The sequence below is a fragment of the Triticum aestivum genome, chromosome 4B (genome assembly GCF_018294505.1).
Source record: "Triticum aestivum cultivar Chinese Spring chromosome 4B, IWGSC CS RefSeq v2.1, whole genome shotgun sequence".
Classification (NCBI taxonomy): Eukaryota; Viridiplantae; Streptophyta; class Magnoliopsida; order Poales; family Poaceae; genus Triticum; species Triticum aestivum.
In genome coordinates this window covers 517,772,070-517,785,624 of record NC_057804.1, presented here as the reverse complement: position 1 = coordinate 517,785,624, position 13,555 = coordinate 517,772,070, and the positions used below count along the sequence as shown (strand labels likewise).

General features: G+C 44.3%; 3 protein-coding genes and 1 long non-coding RNA gene across 23 annotated transcripts in view; 2 read left to right on the top strand and 2 right to left on the bottom strand.

The window, feature by feature from the left end:
• Window positions 1-1,654: 1,654 nt before the first annotated feature.
• On the bottom strand, window positions 1,655-2,205 carry LOC123090184 (protein MAIN-LIKE 1-like). The gene is made up of 2 exons (XM_044511597.1): window positions 1,959-2,205; window positions 1,655-1,879 (listed from the first exon to the last, which is right to left on the bottom strand). The coding sequence occupies exons 1-2, from the start codon at window positions 2,025-2,027 to the stop codon at window positions 1,655-1,657; spliced, it is 294 nt and encodes a 97-aa protein (XP_044367532.1). The 5' UTR covers window positions 2,028-2,205.
• Window positions 2,206-4,730: 2,525 nt separating this feature from the next.
• Window positions 4,731-5,641, top strand: LOC123093028 (MFP1 attachment factor 1). The gene has a single exon (XM_044514904.1). The coding sequence runs from the start codon at window positions 4,992-4,994 to the stop codon at window positions 5,388-5,390; it is 399 nt and encodes a 132-aa protein (XP_044370839.1). The 5' UTR covers window positions 4,731-4,991; the 3' UTR covers window positions 5,391-5,641.
• A 2,079-nt stretch (window positions 5,642-7,720) lies between these two features.
• Window positions 7,721-13,555, bottom strand: LOC123093026 (uncharacterized). Of its 18 annotated transcripts, XR_006444996.1 has the most exons (8): window positions 13,416-13,555; window positions 13,030-13,260; window positions 12,346-12,452; window positions 11,523-11,634; window positions 9,878-10,212; window positions 9,354-9,495; window positions 9,110-9,186; window positions 7,721-8,463 (listed from the first exon to the last, which is right to left on the bottom strand). It is a non-coding gene; the product is annotated as an uncharacterized lncRNA (long non-coding RNA). The 18 variants fall into 18 exon arrangements; XR_006444991.1 differs by having other exon boundaries at window positions 7,721-8,477; window positions 9,354-10,212; XR_006444990.1 differs by having other exon boundaries at window positions 9,354-10,212.
• LOC123093024 (protein transport protein SEC31) overlaps window positions 8,224-13,555 on the top strand; it is a 9,573-nt gene continuing 4,241 nt past the window's right edge. For 2 of the 3 annotated variants that reach the window (XM_044514902.1, XM_044514901.1), the window contains exons 1-2: window positions 8,477-8,630; window positions 8,903-8,955. The gene's annotated coding sequence lies outside the window, so the exon portion shown is untranslated. Of the gene's footprint in view, window positions 8,416-8,476; window positions 8,631-8,902; window positions 8,956-13,555 lie in introns of those variants that run through there. The other variant, XM_044514903.1, reaches the window with a different exon arrangement.

Sequence of the window (13,555 nt, the reverse complement as noted above, 5' to 3'; positions counted from 1 at the left end):
TAGGCGCTGCACAGGTCTGTAGCTATCCAGAGAGCAACAGAATGTCTGTCATGCTACAGACCTGTGCAGCGTCTAGCCTGGAGGCGTCACACTCCACAGTGCAGCGCCTCAGTGCTAGGCGTTGCACTGTGTAGTGTGACGCCTCAAGGCTAGGCACTGCACAAAAACTTAGCGAATTTTTTGGCCAAAACTAGAGGCCTTCATTCTGTTGCTCCTTGTTGCTCCAGTTTTGCATCACAGATAGTTGCATCACAGAATAAGCATTACTAAGAGATTTAAGTTAAACATTACCACCAACATAGAGTTCAACACATAGAGTGACCATCACAACAAGTTCGACATTACCACCAACATAGAGTTGAACACATAGAATGACCATCACGACAAGTTCGACATTACCACCAACATAGCTACCATTACTACCATTACTAGAAGAGAATGACGACTACTTCCTTCCGCGCTTGCTGGCTCCTCCCCCTCTCTTGGAGGGTATCTTCTTCACTTTCCTAGGAAGACGAACCCGCTCTGGCTCTGGCTCCGGTTCCTCCACGTCATCCACATCGTCATCCACATCGTCATCCAAATAGTCGTCCAAAGCAGCCATCCGCGAGGTGCCGACCGTCTTTTTGCCTCTTTGGGTGAAGTCCTCAGGTGTGTATTTGTTGATTCCCTTCCTAGGCTTTAACTCATATGCAGACCGAACCTTGTAGGTCCCCAAGGTCATATCATCAGAGACCTATGCATCCACAAAAGATATGGAAAGACCGTTTGTGAGAATATAGTTAGCAAATGCATCAACAATTGGATATATAACCTCAGGCCATACCTCTTGGGTGAGCACACCCACATCTTGGGTGACCACACCCACATCCTCATCGTCCAAAGGATTATCATGGCTAGAAGTTGGATCTGATGGTGTCGCCGACCTAGAATGTTCTGGTGATACATACTCGGGGTCACGACAACCGAAAAGGTTTGACAGCCGCCTTAACTTTTGGCCCTGGCGCTGCAACATGAACAAGTGAATGAGACATCGAATGTAGCAACACATGTTAAGTGCTAGTTTGAAGGAGATGTGAACCTTAATGAATGCTCGAAGTGCACCTTCCCCATCGCTTTTGCCAGCCGGGGTTGTTTCCAGAATAGTGTCGGTCTCATCAGCTGCTTTCTTGATCTGGGCACGCTATGAACAGAAAAGGTATTAACGTGTTAGGCAAGTGAAGATGTGAATATTGCGAATTGAAAAGCAAAAAGGGCACATACCACAAAGTTCATCATTGGCCCCGCAGGGATCACGGAGTTGCCTTTCCTGACTAATGCGTTGTACTGGTGCTGGGCTACCTCATCAAAGACGGTGGGTTCTTCCAAAATCTTATCATCATACGCCGGCTTGCATACCTCCACATGAGTGACGCCTAGAAACCATGTGAGATAGTTGTTGAACGCAATCGGGCAGTGCTCACGAAGCTTGGCTCGTTTTCCAGCCCTAGCTTGCTCCAAAGCAAGCTCCCACTGTATGACATACTTGTTGTGATGCTTGGCCCAATCCTTGATCTTCCGCTGCTTTTTCCTATCCAACCTGCAAGTTAGAAACATAATATTAGCATCATCAAAACCGCCGAGAAGCTGCTAATTGCTCAAGGTTGATTATATCTTACGCGTGTAGCACTATATCCGTGTCCACAAACTCCGGCGGGTGTGGCATGAGCAAACCAAACTGACGGTACACCCGATGTGGCATGTGAAGCTCAACCGCCCAGTTGCATATGAGTGGACACCGCATATGCCAGAGATCCCTATCACTAGTGCACATCGGATTCAGTGTGAACTCTATAGGGTTCCCAAAACTCTCTCCTGTTCCATAAGGTTCCCATACAACCTACAAAATTGGATAGAATGAAAAATTGATATCGACTTACGATGGAAGCATGATAATAACTTATGCAATGTCAATTCACCTGCTCAGGCGTGATCGCGTCCATCTCGCTCCTGTACAGCTTGTACATGACCGAGGGATCATCCGTCATCTCATTTAACACATCCCACTTGTAAGCCCAAGTCGGGCGTCGTAGTGGGTCGTCTTTCTCGTCCCAATCCTCGAACTTCACGGTCTTCGGTCGTCCAACCGGCAAACGCTCCCAGCTCCATATGGAAAGTGTGAGCAAACAACCACCAATACCTCCAGATAGCCTACAACAGGCTTCGTCCAACTGCACATAAAAGAGAACATGGTTGAATTAAAAGCAAGATCGCATTCATAATGTACCAATGAATTGAAACAGAAACAACTTCATACCTGTCTATACAAGTAAGCCAGTGTCGCCGAACCCCAACTCCATTTGCTATCGAAGACGGTCAACGCCTTGAGCCACATCCATGGAGCATTCTTGCCTGTGCCATCAGCAAACATACTCCTGGATATCACGTACCACATGTAGACACGAGCATATGTCTTCACCGTGTCCTCATTAGCATCCTCAGGACAATTACTGAAGTTCGATACAATCCACATGAAAGTAGCACCGGCTGCGACTCTTTCCTTCTTCTTGCCTTCTACTTCTGGTTCCCGTGGCTCCGGAGGAACCATACCGATAAGGGCAAACATTTGCTCGCGCCACCCATCAGAATCGGTGCTCATACATAGAGGTTTCCCATCGATAGGAAGACCGGTGATCATAGCTATATCCTGGAGCGTCAAGGTCATCTCCCCGGTCCGAAGATGGAAAGTGTGTGTCTCCGGCCTCCAATGATCAATAAGCGCGGTGAGTGCTGGAGCATTGTTGGGTGGCGTCGACCTGCTGACCAACTGAATAAAAGGGAGAAGTCCTGTCTCCCTAACATACCGCGTGTACCGCTCATCATAGCGCATCCACCCAAGGTTGACCCCGTGAGCCGGAAGCTTCAGAGGTGCAAGCTCCTACAAGCAAACAAACAAATCATTACATATGGGGGGTATGTGTTTGAAAAAAAATCATGAAATTCATAACACCGGCAACTTTCATTATTACCTGCTGCTTCACCGACATAGCGTACGACCGGTGTTGTAGATCCCAATGATCATTGAGAAGCCAAACCATCCTAGCAATTTGCAAAAAAGTTTTCTTCTCAACACGATTATCTTTTGAATAAAAAAACTAAAGTACGGCCACTACATGCAAATTTCAAAGCATATGTATCCAAACCATTCTTGCCAATACAAATGTGATTTCAATAAACTAAACTAAGCCTACTTCGTGCAAGATTCAATACAAATATCTTTTCCATATAAATAAAATGTCAACCTATGTATCCAAACTATATAAATAACATGTCAACCTATGTATCCAAACCACATTCTAATCTAACAAGGGTTCCCCAAATCTAATACATGCAAGATTCAAACAAAAGTTCCCCAAATCTAATACATGCAATATTCAAACAAGGGTTCCTCAAATCTCCAAAATAGCATACATTCTATGGATAGAAAGAAGGGGATCGGAGAAAAGTACCTTCTAGGATGGATTGGTGAAAGAATCCATGGGCCAAATCGCCAGATCTGAAGATTTTTGAAGAGGGGATTGAGAGGGGGAGAGGAGCCAGCCGCCGCAACTCTGTTTCTGTAACTGCTGAAGAATGGGGTGGTGGGGGAGGCCTAGCGCACGGCGCCTGCATCTAAGTCAATGTGCAACGCCCACGAGCCGGGCGCTGCACATTACATGTGTGGCGCCTAGCTCGGAGGCGTTGCACTGCTGGGTGCGGGCCTAGGGGCTGCCACGGTGGACTAGAGTGCAACGCCCCCGGGCTAGGCGCTGCACCGTAGGGTGTGGCGCCGTCGTGGCGGGCGCTACACAAAAAGGTTAGAGCTGTGAAATAGTTTCACGGTCAGTTCATTCCGTGAATTGATTTCGTCCATAGGCAGACGACAGGGGCACACCGGCACAGAGGCAACTGGGCCGCGCGCACGTCGAAAATGTGTGACACTACGAGTAGCCCAACCAGTTACGGCCAGGCCCAGCTACTGAGACAAGGTGTGTGGCAATTGGCAAGAGGCCGAGAGTGGCAGGAAAATATGAAGGAGAACCTGGCTACCAGCGCACCCTATATGCGAAAAAAAAATTAGTAATTCAAAAAAAGTCCAAAAAATTCCAAATCTTTTTTGGTAATAAACATGATCAAGTATTGTAGTCGTACAAAAAGATGCATCACAGAATGACTTCCGTTGCATCCTGGATCGAAGATTCGGCGAAAAACGCTATATACAGGTACTATACATGCTATATTGTCGTCATAAACTTGTCTTTTTTGCCGTGAAGTCAATATGAATCATTTTCTTGTCCCACCTTTTCAGACGAATAGAATACCTGATCATGTTTGATTCCAAAAGAGATTTGGAATTTTTTAAACTTTTTTTGAATTACTAAATTTTTTTCCGCATATAGGGTGCGCGGGTACCCGAGAGCCATAAGTCCGCGTCCGAGGGTGGCACTGCTACTATCAGTGTTTTTTTTTATTGAGGATCACACTGATACTATCATTGGAAGGAATTGAACCGATTCAAAAATACCGTATCTTCAAGGCTATAAATGCTCCCCGATCATATCTCATCATCCCACGATCTTATCCCGATCCACCCAGATTTCCTACCATTCCCGGCCCGATTCGAACGTTGCGAAATTCAAACCTCCAACGAAAACAGAGAGGAAGCAGCACACGGGCCAACAACAAACCCACCATTAAAAAGGCCACCAACCGACGCCAGAAGCAGAAGAGAACAATCTCCTCGCTCCCTTTCCGTGGCACGCGGCCGCGAGAGGCCTCTCCCCTTTCTTGAAGCCACGGCAACCCCCCGAACAAACCCCCAATTACAACGACGCACCACCGCACCGCACCCCATCTCCATCGCCACCGCTTTTAAATCCCCACCGCCGCGAACGGATCGAACGGCCGGCCTACCCACCCTCTACCTGCCAGCCAGCCTAGGGTTTTGAGTCCGCCCCCCTCCGCCGCGCACCATGGGCCCCGACGAGCTCCCCAAGGCCGCCGCCGCCGAGGAGGCCGCCCCGTTCTCCTTCAGCATCTGGCCGCCGACGCAGCGGACGCGGGACGCCGTGGTGCGGCGCCTGGTGGACACCCTGGCCGGCGACACCCTCCTCTGCAAGCGCTACGGCGCCGTGCCGGCCGCCGACGCCGAGCCCGCCGCGCGCGCCATCGAGGCCGAGGCCTTCGACGCCGCCGCCGTCACCGGCGGGGCCGCCGCCTCCGTCGAGGAGGGCATCGAGGCGCTGCAGCTCTACTCCAAGGAGGTCAGCCGCCGCCTCCTCGACTTCGTCAAGTCCCGCTCCGCCGCCGCCAAGGCCGAGCCTCCCTCGGAGGAGGCGCCCGCCGTCAAGGAGGAGACCTCCGAGGCCTGAGCCCCGGACGAGGACATTCGTTTCGTTTATGCTTCGAGATAAAATTCGTTTACATCTAGAGTTCGTGTGCGGCGTTGGCCTCTGCTTGGGATGAGTTGCCTGTAGGTTGTTGGCGTGCCTGTGCTGTTATTGTTCTTTCAGTAGCTGCTGGTTACCCTTTTTTTTAGTGTGTTCGTTAATTACTCCCGTTTGTATCTGTGAACAAGAATTATCTTCACCTTGTCGTGGCAATGATCAAGATTTCACCGGAATATCTGTCACCAAGCCTTTCAGATCGATGCATATTTTGTAATTCTCTAGCATAATCTCAGACTGAAGGTGTGGAACAAGGCCCAAATTATGTGCAATCCACCCTTCCTTCTAATGGCAGTAGTATGTTCTGAACCCTGATCATGCTTATATTTGAATTTTCTGTGCCAGTAGTGACACATTTGATTAATGATGATTATGGTTTGAGCAATCATAGCATTGTGTCTCACTTTTAGTATGCTCTGTCTTTAGTACCTTTTCTATCTCTAAGCAAGGGATAATGATTCATATCTGACTGACCATCGAAATCTCAAGCATCTATGAACTCAAGTAACCCACTGGTCGAATTCTGAGACTCGAGAGTCGGGCCCTTCTGTTTCAAAACCTCTGTGAACTCTGATCAGTGATTTTAGTCCAGTCGGGTAATGTAATGCATATGAAGACATCTATCTAATTGCTGAATATGCAGTACACAATCAAAACATTGTGCCTCCCAGTCTTTTCATATATTTATGAAAAGGAACATTGTGTCTCTCAGTCACTGCACTGAAGGAGTTTTACTAGTTGGTCTTTTTTACACTAGATGACCCGTTGCGCCCATGGCCAGGCCAAACGCAAGCCATGTATTTTAAGAATGTGCATTAAAATATGTAGATACAAATTGAAACATATATAAGAGCCTTTTTTCAGTTGGCATACATCTGAACTTATTTAAGCAAATATTCTTGATAAGCATCTTTATACTAAGAATTTTAAAAAGTAGAGCTTGCATAGTTGCAATGAGCAGAGAACATGCAGTAGACAAAGGAGGATTTTTAATAAGTATCGCTGCTGCCAAAGCACAGCTCATGATACTGCATGCAGCAAGCAAGTGATACTGATAAACAATTATGCAGAGGCCCTTGGACGTGCACTTGAAGGCAAAAGCATATATTGGTTCAGAAGCGCACCACACAACAGTCTAAGCAGCAAATGACGGACAATTAAACGCACAGGATGGTCTTAGGTGATTACATAAGATTCAAAAACATGATAAACATAGAAGTCTTGGTAGGCATGTATACTAATGCTAAGTTATATAATAAGGAGCTCTTGCAACTTGATTATATTGAGTATACGATTAGGCGCAGTCCCTTGGAAGTGCATTTAAAGGTGAAACCATATGCTTGACCTTCCTCCATGTGTGCCTCCCCATCAGCATTAAGAACAATGAGCGGTTTGGTAAATGATAGATAGAATCGATGTGAACCAATAGTTTTACTTGGATGCAAAATGGAACATTTTGAATTCATGTTCAAATGAGAAACACCCAGAAAATCAGAAAATCCTTATCCACAACCCTGGGTGCATTACACAGAGCAAATTTGTGTCTAAACAGTAGAGAAATCACACAAGCTACTATAAAAAATGGTTGCCGCAAATGTTGAAGACTGCTCTGCTGGAAAATAGTCACACTGGCCTCGGCATCATCATTGCCCAGAGAGAGAGACTATTCGAGGAGCTCATCTTAGAGTTGATTCTGATTCTCGAACATCGACCCAAGCTGGATAGGGCGCTAACCACCAACTCTATGTGTTCAATATATATAGAGAGATATTTTAATAGATAGAGGAGGCTTGATCGATTCTCTGGTCATTACTGAACTCACGTATAAGCAAGCTAGGTAATTTTGTAGGTGAGCAAGATCGTATAATCTGCCAAAAAATGTACGTCGAATACGCACACAAAAAGATACACACGGCGACAAAAGGTCAAGCGGTGTGCCGCAGTTGTGCCAGTGTCATGCTTGCTGCGCACACCAACCAAACTTCCACGCTCCGCTACAGATGTGTGCCGCACCGGCAGTCCGGCACCACCGGGCCCTACTGCACACCGAGCGACCGTGCGACATCGCCGTGCTACGACCATCACCCACTTGCATGCTCCCGTCGGCCGCCGTGCCGCAACCTCCATCGCATCAAGCATTCAACAAATCGGGTGTAATGAAGGAGGACACACGACGGCCGGGTCAGGGGGGCATGTAGGGGGGAGCCCACGCGGTTGACGCCTCCTTGGACTACTCTGCATTTTCACGGCCACGATTAAAGGAAAATGGGAAGCAAATCTCAGTATTTGTATTCCCACTGTCTCTCAGAAAGAACGACAATGGATTACAGACATGTGATCACTTAATGTGTCGGCAACAACAAGCAATCAGGAAGGCATGCACGCATGACAAATCAATAAAAAAGGAACCGCCTGCCTTGTGGCCCCCATAGCGCTTCAGCCACGCGTGTACCTCCGCTGCCGGCTGCCGGCCGCGTGCCGCATGTGAGCAGTCGCTCCAAGAAACGGCTCGTGAGTGTGGGGCTCGGTTCCCTCTCCTCCAGTTCTCCACCACGCGCGGTCCAGTCACCTGCCGCCGCCCCGACTCCACCGGAGCCCCAACTGCTGCCGCTGGATACATCTGGTCGAAGTACCAGTAGGTCCGCCGGAAACACCGAGGTCAGCCAACCACATACCCCTCACTTTCTCTCCCTCGCGCCGCGAGTTTGCATCCCGAGTTGAATAATGGCTTGCTTCGAATCTGCTCGTCGTCACGCAGTCCCGGTGCCTCTGGCCATGGAGCAAGGGAGTCTGGTAAAGGAGCTATTTTACCAAGGCAACGGGCCTCCGGGGCTCGGAGAGGCCAGGATCCTCCTTCGATCTGAGCAAACAAATTCCACCTTCCAGATCAAGGTGATTGTGTTGATTCTGCTGCTCTTTCCAAGCCATTGAGTCATGCCCGAGGAAAGAGGTGGGCAACTTAGGAGAAGCTAGTTGAAGAAATTTTGGCTCTTGCTCCCTGAATAACAGAATCTGTTATCACTTTTTTTCCATTAGTCAGCTGAACAGGAACGTGTACCTGTACTTCTACTGAAACTTAACGACACTGCTCCTCAAAGAAAGACGGTTATTATACTACTGCACAACTCTTACAAATGCAAGGAATGGTTGTGTCCACTGCTTCAGGTACAATTACCTCTCTTTTGAACCATGCTAGATAGTGCCCCTAAGTAGCAGGCATCGGTATTTAGCATTAGTTATAGTCTTTGAGTCGCTTAAACATTGGTTGGCATATGCGTTCGGGGTTGTATTTATCATGGTGAAAGCATCAGCCACAAGACTAACTTACATATATGTAACCTACTTAACTTCTGATTTCATCAAATGTTCAACAATTGTAGTAGTATTCATACATTTCATTTGACCTGACCATCTCTACATCCATGGTTTAAACACAGGCACTGAACTCATCTTGGAGGAGTGGGAAAACTATACCTTTCATTTTTACACGGTACCATACATTACTTCCACTTGTTAAAATTATTATTTTTATCATCCTTAAATTGTGCCGTTCAATTTGTCCATCAAATATAGTTTTTAATAAATGGATAGTTATGTACTCAAAGAATATGAGACCAAAAATACGTAAGATGTTCCTTTAGTACCTCTCCCCTTCTGCAAGTTCAGCTGATCAATATTGCTAGTGTCGGTTCAGCTGAATGTTTGGACAGGGAAATCATGTCTAAAGGGAGTAAGAAAGTAAGCACTGATGCATGACGTTTATAATTGAATAGTCAAACATTTTGAGTAGTAGCATAAAAGCCAGAAAAAATGACAAAAGGGAAATATAGGAGGTAGAGATCTCAATTGTAGTTCTGTAGATTGGTATACAAGAAAACACACACTTACCATTAATCTGGATAAGTGAGTTAGCGTGATAGTACGTTTTCAAACTCTCTGAAAGTAGATGGCTACCAAGCTTTTGTTTGCTGGAGAAGTGCCATGATACAGATGTATATATCTAGCATTGTCACCTCCATAAACAGTGAAACTTCAAAAGAAACAATTGTCACAGTCAGCTATCTTCAATCATAATGATAGTCTCATTCATTGCTAGGTTTGTAACCTTCTTGAAATTATGGTGCAACTAATCTGGAGAAAATCAATTGGCATAGGAGGAGACAATCTATACCCATAAAATTCATGTTAATAGGTTTACATTGAATTATTGGTTGAGACAAAGCAACAAATTAGTATGGATGTTACAATTTGAATTCCAAGAATTATCATATACAAATCTGTGACTCCATTATCAAACTGAGTTAACATCTTTATCACCATGGATGAAAGAGCAATATAACAAGGTACAAAGACATAATAGTTGTAGGAAAGAGAAAGGATGGAGGGGAGAGGGCCGTGTGTGTGACATCCACCTCGTGTGGATCTGGCCGCTCGTCAGCGAGCCTTGCTGGTGAGCAGCAGGAGATAGACGTGAGACACCTCACCTCGAACTGACTCTTGCTCGACTGCACCTTGAATCTCACCAGTGCGTGGCGTGGCCATTGTGCGTCAGATAGCAGTTTGTAAAATTGGGAATAGGGCAATATGAGGAAAATAGAGAAAACATACACATCATGGCGATGCTGAACTTCAACAGCCATGCACAGCGAAGCAGATCCTAAGCGCCCTTCTCCTTGCCGACGCCAAACAATAGCTGGCGGTGAGGCGCTGCCGGCCGGCGTCACCTCTCCTACTGTGCCGCGGATCCCTGTCATAAAAGACGAAGAATTGTCAAGTCGCTGCAGAGATGCAAATTAAAATTCCAATACATATCTGTTAGTATGCGAATTGTTTAAAACTAAGATTGGACCTTGCAATGCACCACAACAACCAACGTTTTAGCATGCCATTTATTCCAAGAGCAGGATCGTAACATACTTTCAGAAAAGTGAAGTCCAGATCATACACTCATGAATAAAGGCTTTGGTTTTCAACTGCCACAATGATATCCCCCCTACAGCAAGCCCCTGCCTATAGCTCTAAACTGAACCAACAAGTTAGCATGTCATTTATTTACAAAGTAATGCTTAGCAACCTAATTCCCCAAAGGCAGGAGTCTAGATAGTTTCAGAATGTGCAGTTTAGATTATTTTTTCTAGTATCAATTCTGAACATGACACAACAGTTTAGCTCCTTTTATTTAAGCTCACAGCATGTGATGATTTTTTTTTGCAGTCACAATCGCAGTAGGTTTACTTGCACAATGCTAGTAACTTATTCTTTCTGTATTCTGAAATAAAACAAAAAACAGACCTTAGAAACATCCAAGTAGCACCAAAAGAATAAAACAGGGGAGGATAGAAAATGCTCAAGCATCAGGATGGATGAGTAATTATCAAACAGAAACAAAAGGGCCTTCTTCCATTCTTTTTTGTTCCCTGTCACTTATATACATCACAGCAACACACATGCATTTTAACTATAGAAAAACATAATTCCTAACTGAGGAACAAAGTTATATTAGAGCACCACATTTTATAAGCACTATACATCTATACTGACCTTACTTGGGTATGACCTAAGTAGGCTTGACATTCACCATGATTCATACACACAATGTACTACATCTGAGATAGAATGGTACCCACAAATTAACCAATTATCTATATAAATCAAAATTAAAATGTCTATTACTTTGCCTCTTCTCCGCAATGGTACATACAGTTGGAGAAACATGAAAATGCAAATGAATAAATCCTCCATATTTTTGGTGATCCATTAATCATAAGCAAACATTTATAGGTCAACTCCTCACATTCTGTACTGTTTGGAGGTATAAATAAGGAATAGAGAAATTAAGAAACAGTGACTTAATTAGTCTTTGACCAATATTTGAAGGTATAAATAAGTAGGCAAATTGGTATCCAATTGCCGGCTTGAGTTTCACATTTGAAGACCACTTATTTCCATGGATTATAGGCATTAGATACTGGTTGATTTCAAAGTTTCAATTTACATGAATTGGAAGGAAAAAAGATAGAGCAGAAAAGGAATTTATCAGGTAGTGGAGGAGCTCACCCATAGTTTAGACCCGTCGATCTAGCCGTGTGGATGCTGGATGTAGACAGAGAGCATGCATGCTCTTCTTCCTCCTCCCACCACACCACATCAGAGGAGGGGTTGGAGCAGGCTGTGGCATAGGTACAAGTTCAAAAGAGAAAAGGGAATGAAACCGTGAAGCAATATAGTCACTACTCCAACACCAATAATCCTAAAGGTGGTTGTACTATACACTATAACCAACGGCTATGCATAAAATTTAATAAAAGCATTTGAGAAAAAATAATAAGATTAAAATGACATTACAATTTGCTCAATAGTCCAATGCTTTGATTATAAAATTACTCCAAATAGATGACTGAACAATATGGAAAATTAATAAAGGTATGATGTTGATGATTTATTTCATATTAAAAGAAGATAAGTAATGGAGATTGTATTATTAGTAAATAAATAACAAAATGATGTACTTTTATGTAGAATTAAAAAGATGGAGGGCAAAATAAATACATATGGCTATCCTATTCCACAATGAATAAGAATAAACAATCAGCCAAACTAAATCAGTCTATTTGAAGGTTTGTACTCCCTCTGTCGGTGCATTAGGCAACTAAGGAGCTGCATCGCGACCTAGGCACACACAGATGGCCAATGCACGGGAAGGAGGGAGTAACCTATGTCCTGATTAGTGACAGGCCATCAAAGCAAAAGTATATTCAAGATTTTCAATGATATAAATGTAGTTGAAATAAAGCTCCAGATTCAGTATGTTATGCTTAGTTCTTTCTAGAGCCAGAACATAATAAGAATATTCACTATTTAGATAAAACAAGAAAATCACCTCAAACCACATTTTTCTGCTAGTGGGCTTATCAATTGAGCTCACTTGTGATGTCATCTCTTCCTGAACTGCCATTGACATGTGCTGCATGGCAAAGGCACATAACCCTGTCATCAACAACAACGGTATTCTGAATAGTCAGGAAAGGTGCAACACAAAATATGGCTACAAATTTCTTTTCTCTGTAATCACAATAAGAACTGATCATATTACAAAAAGAACTACATCATCTCCCATCAGTAGAAAAAATCTCATTGTCTTTGACAGAAATATATTTAATTTAATAACTAATTCAGGAAAGCTCATGCACACGCGTAGCATAATAACAAAACAACAGTTCCCTTAAAATTAGGTAAGAGGCAGCATCTAAGATAGCCTCGGCGAACAACAGGGGATGGATAGTCTATAATTTGAAGGGAACTGTTGTTATAAACTAAAAAAAATGATTCTGAACTGCAATAGTAGTGTAGCACAAATATACTGCTTTATGTATTCCGGTTGATCAGTTCATATCAACTTGACTTTCCAATGCTTGAACAATTGAATGAATTTTGCAACTGAAACTAAACACAAACTAACACCATCAAAACAGAGGCAATTGACGTGGTGCCACGCAATGTCTTATTGACCTTGGCCACCACACCAGCCTAAATTGTAAATAGATGCGCAAGCCAATCTCCGTACCTATAAGTATTCGGTGTAGGATAGTGCAAATAAGGGATATTAGCCTACAGAAATATGGGGTCATGGCAAGGTTGATCCCTTTCTTTTTCTATCATGTTCGTCTTCCTGCGTCCAAAGAGCATCCGAACCTTGCTTCAAAGATAAGGAGCCCCACAAGGGTGACCAAAGCCAATATAGCAATCAAATGAGTCGATATCTCCTTGTAAGCATTGTGTTTATGTTGGTTATATCCTGCATTTGACATGAAACAGATGGTGTCAAATTGAGTTGATCCACCGGCAAATAAAATCAAGGCATAAAGAAGTTGATTCCAGCTTGGGCATATGCTCACAACAATCAATAGATAGTACGAGCGGGGGGTGGGGGTGTAATTAGATTAGTCTGACCTTGGATGCGCCAAAATCCTTCACGGCCAGCACCATTGAGCTAGCATCTTCTCTCCCTGTCACCTCCATCGGATAATATCATCAAAAACAAAACACCACTGATTCCAACATTCCGAAAATCCTCAAGACTCATGGAGTTT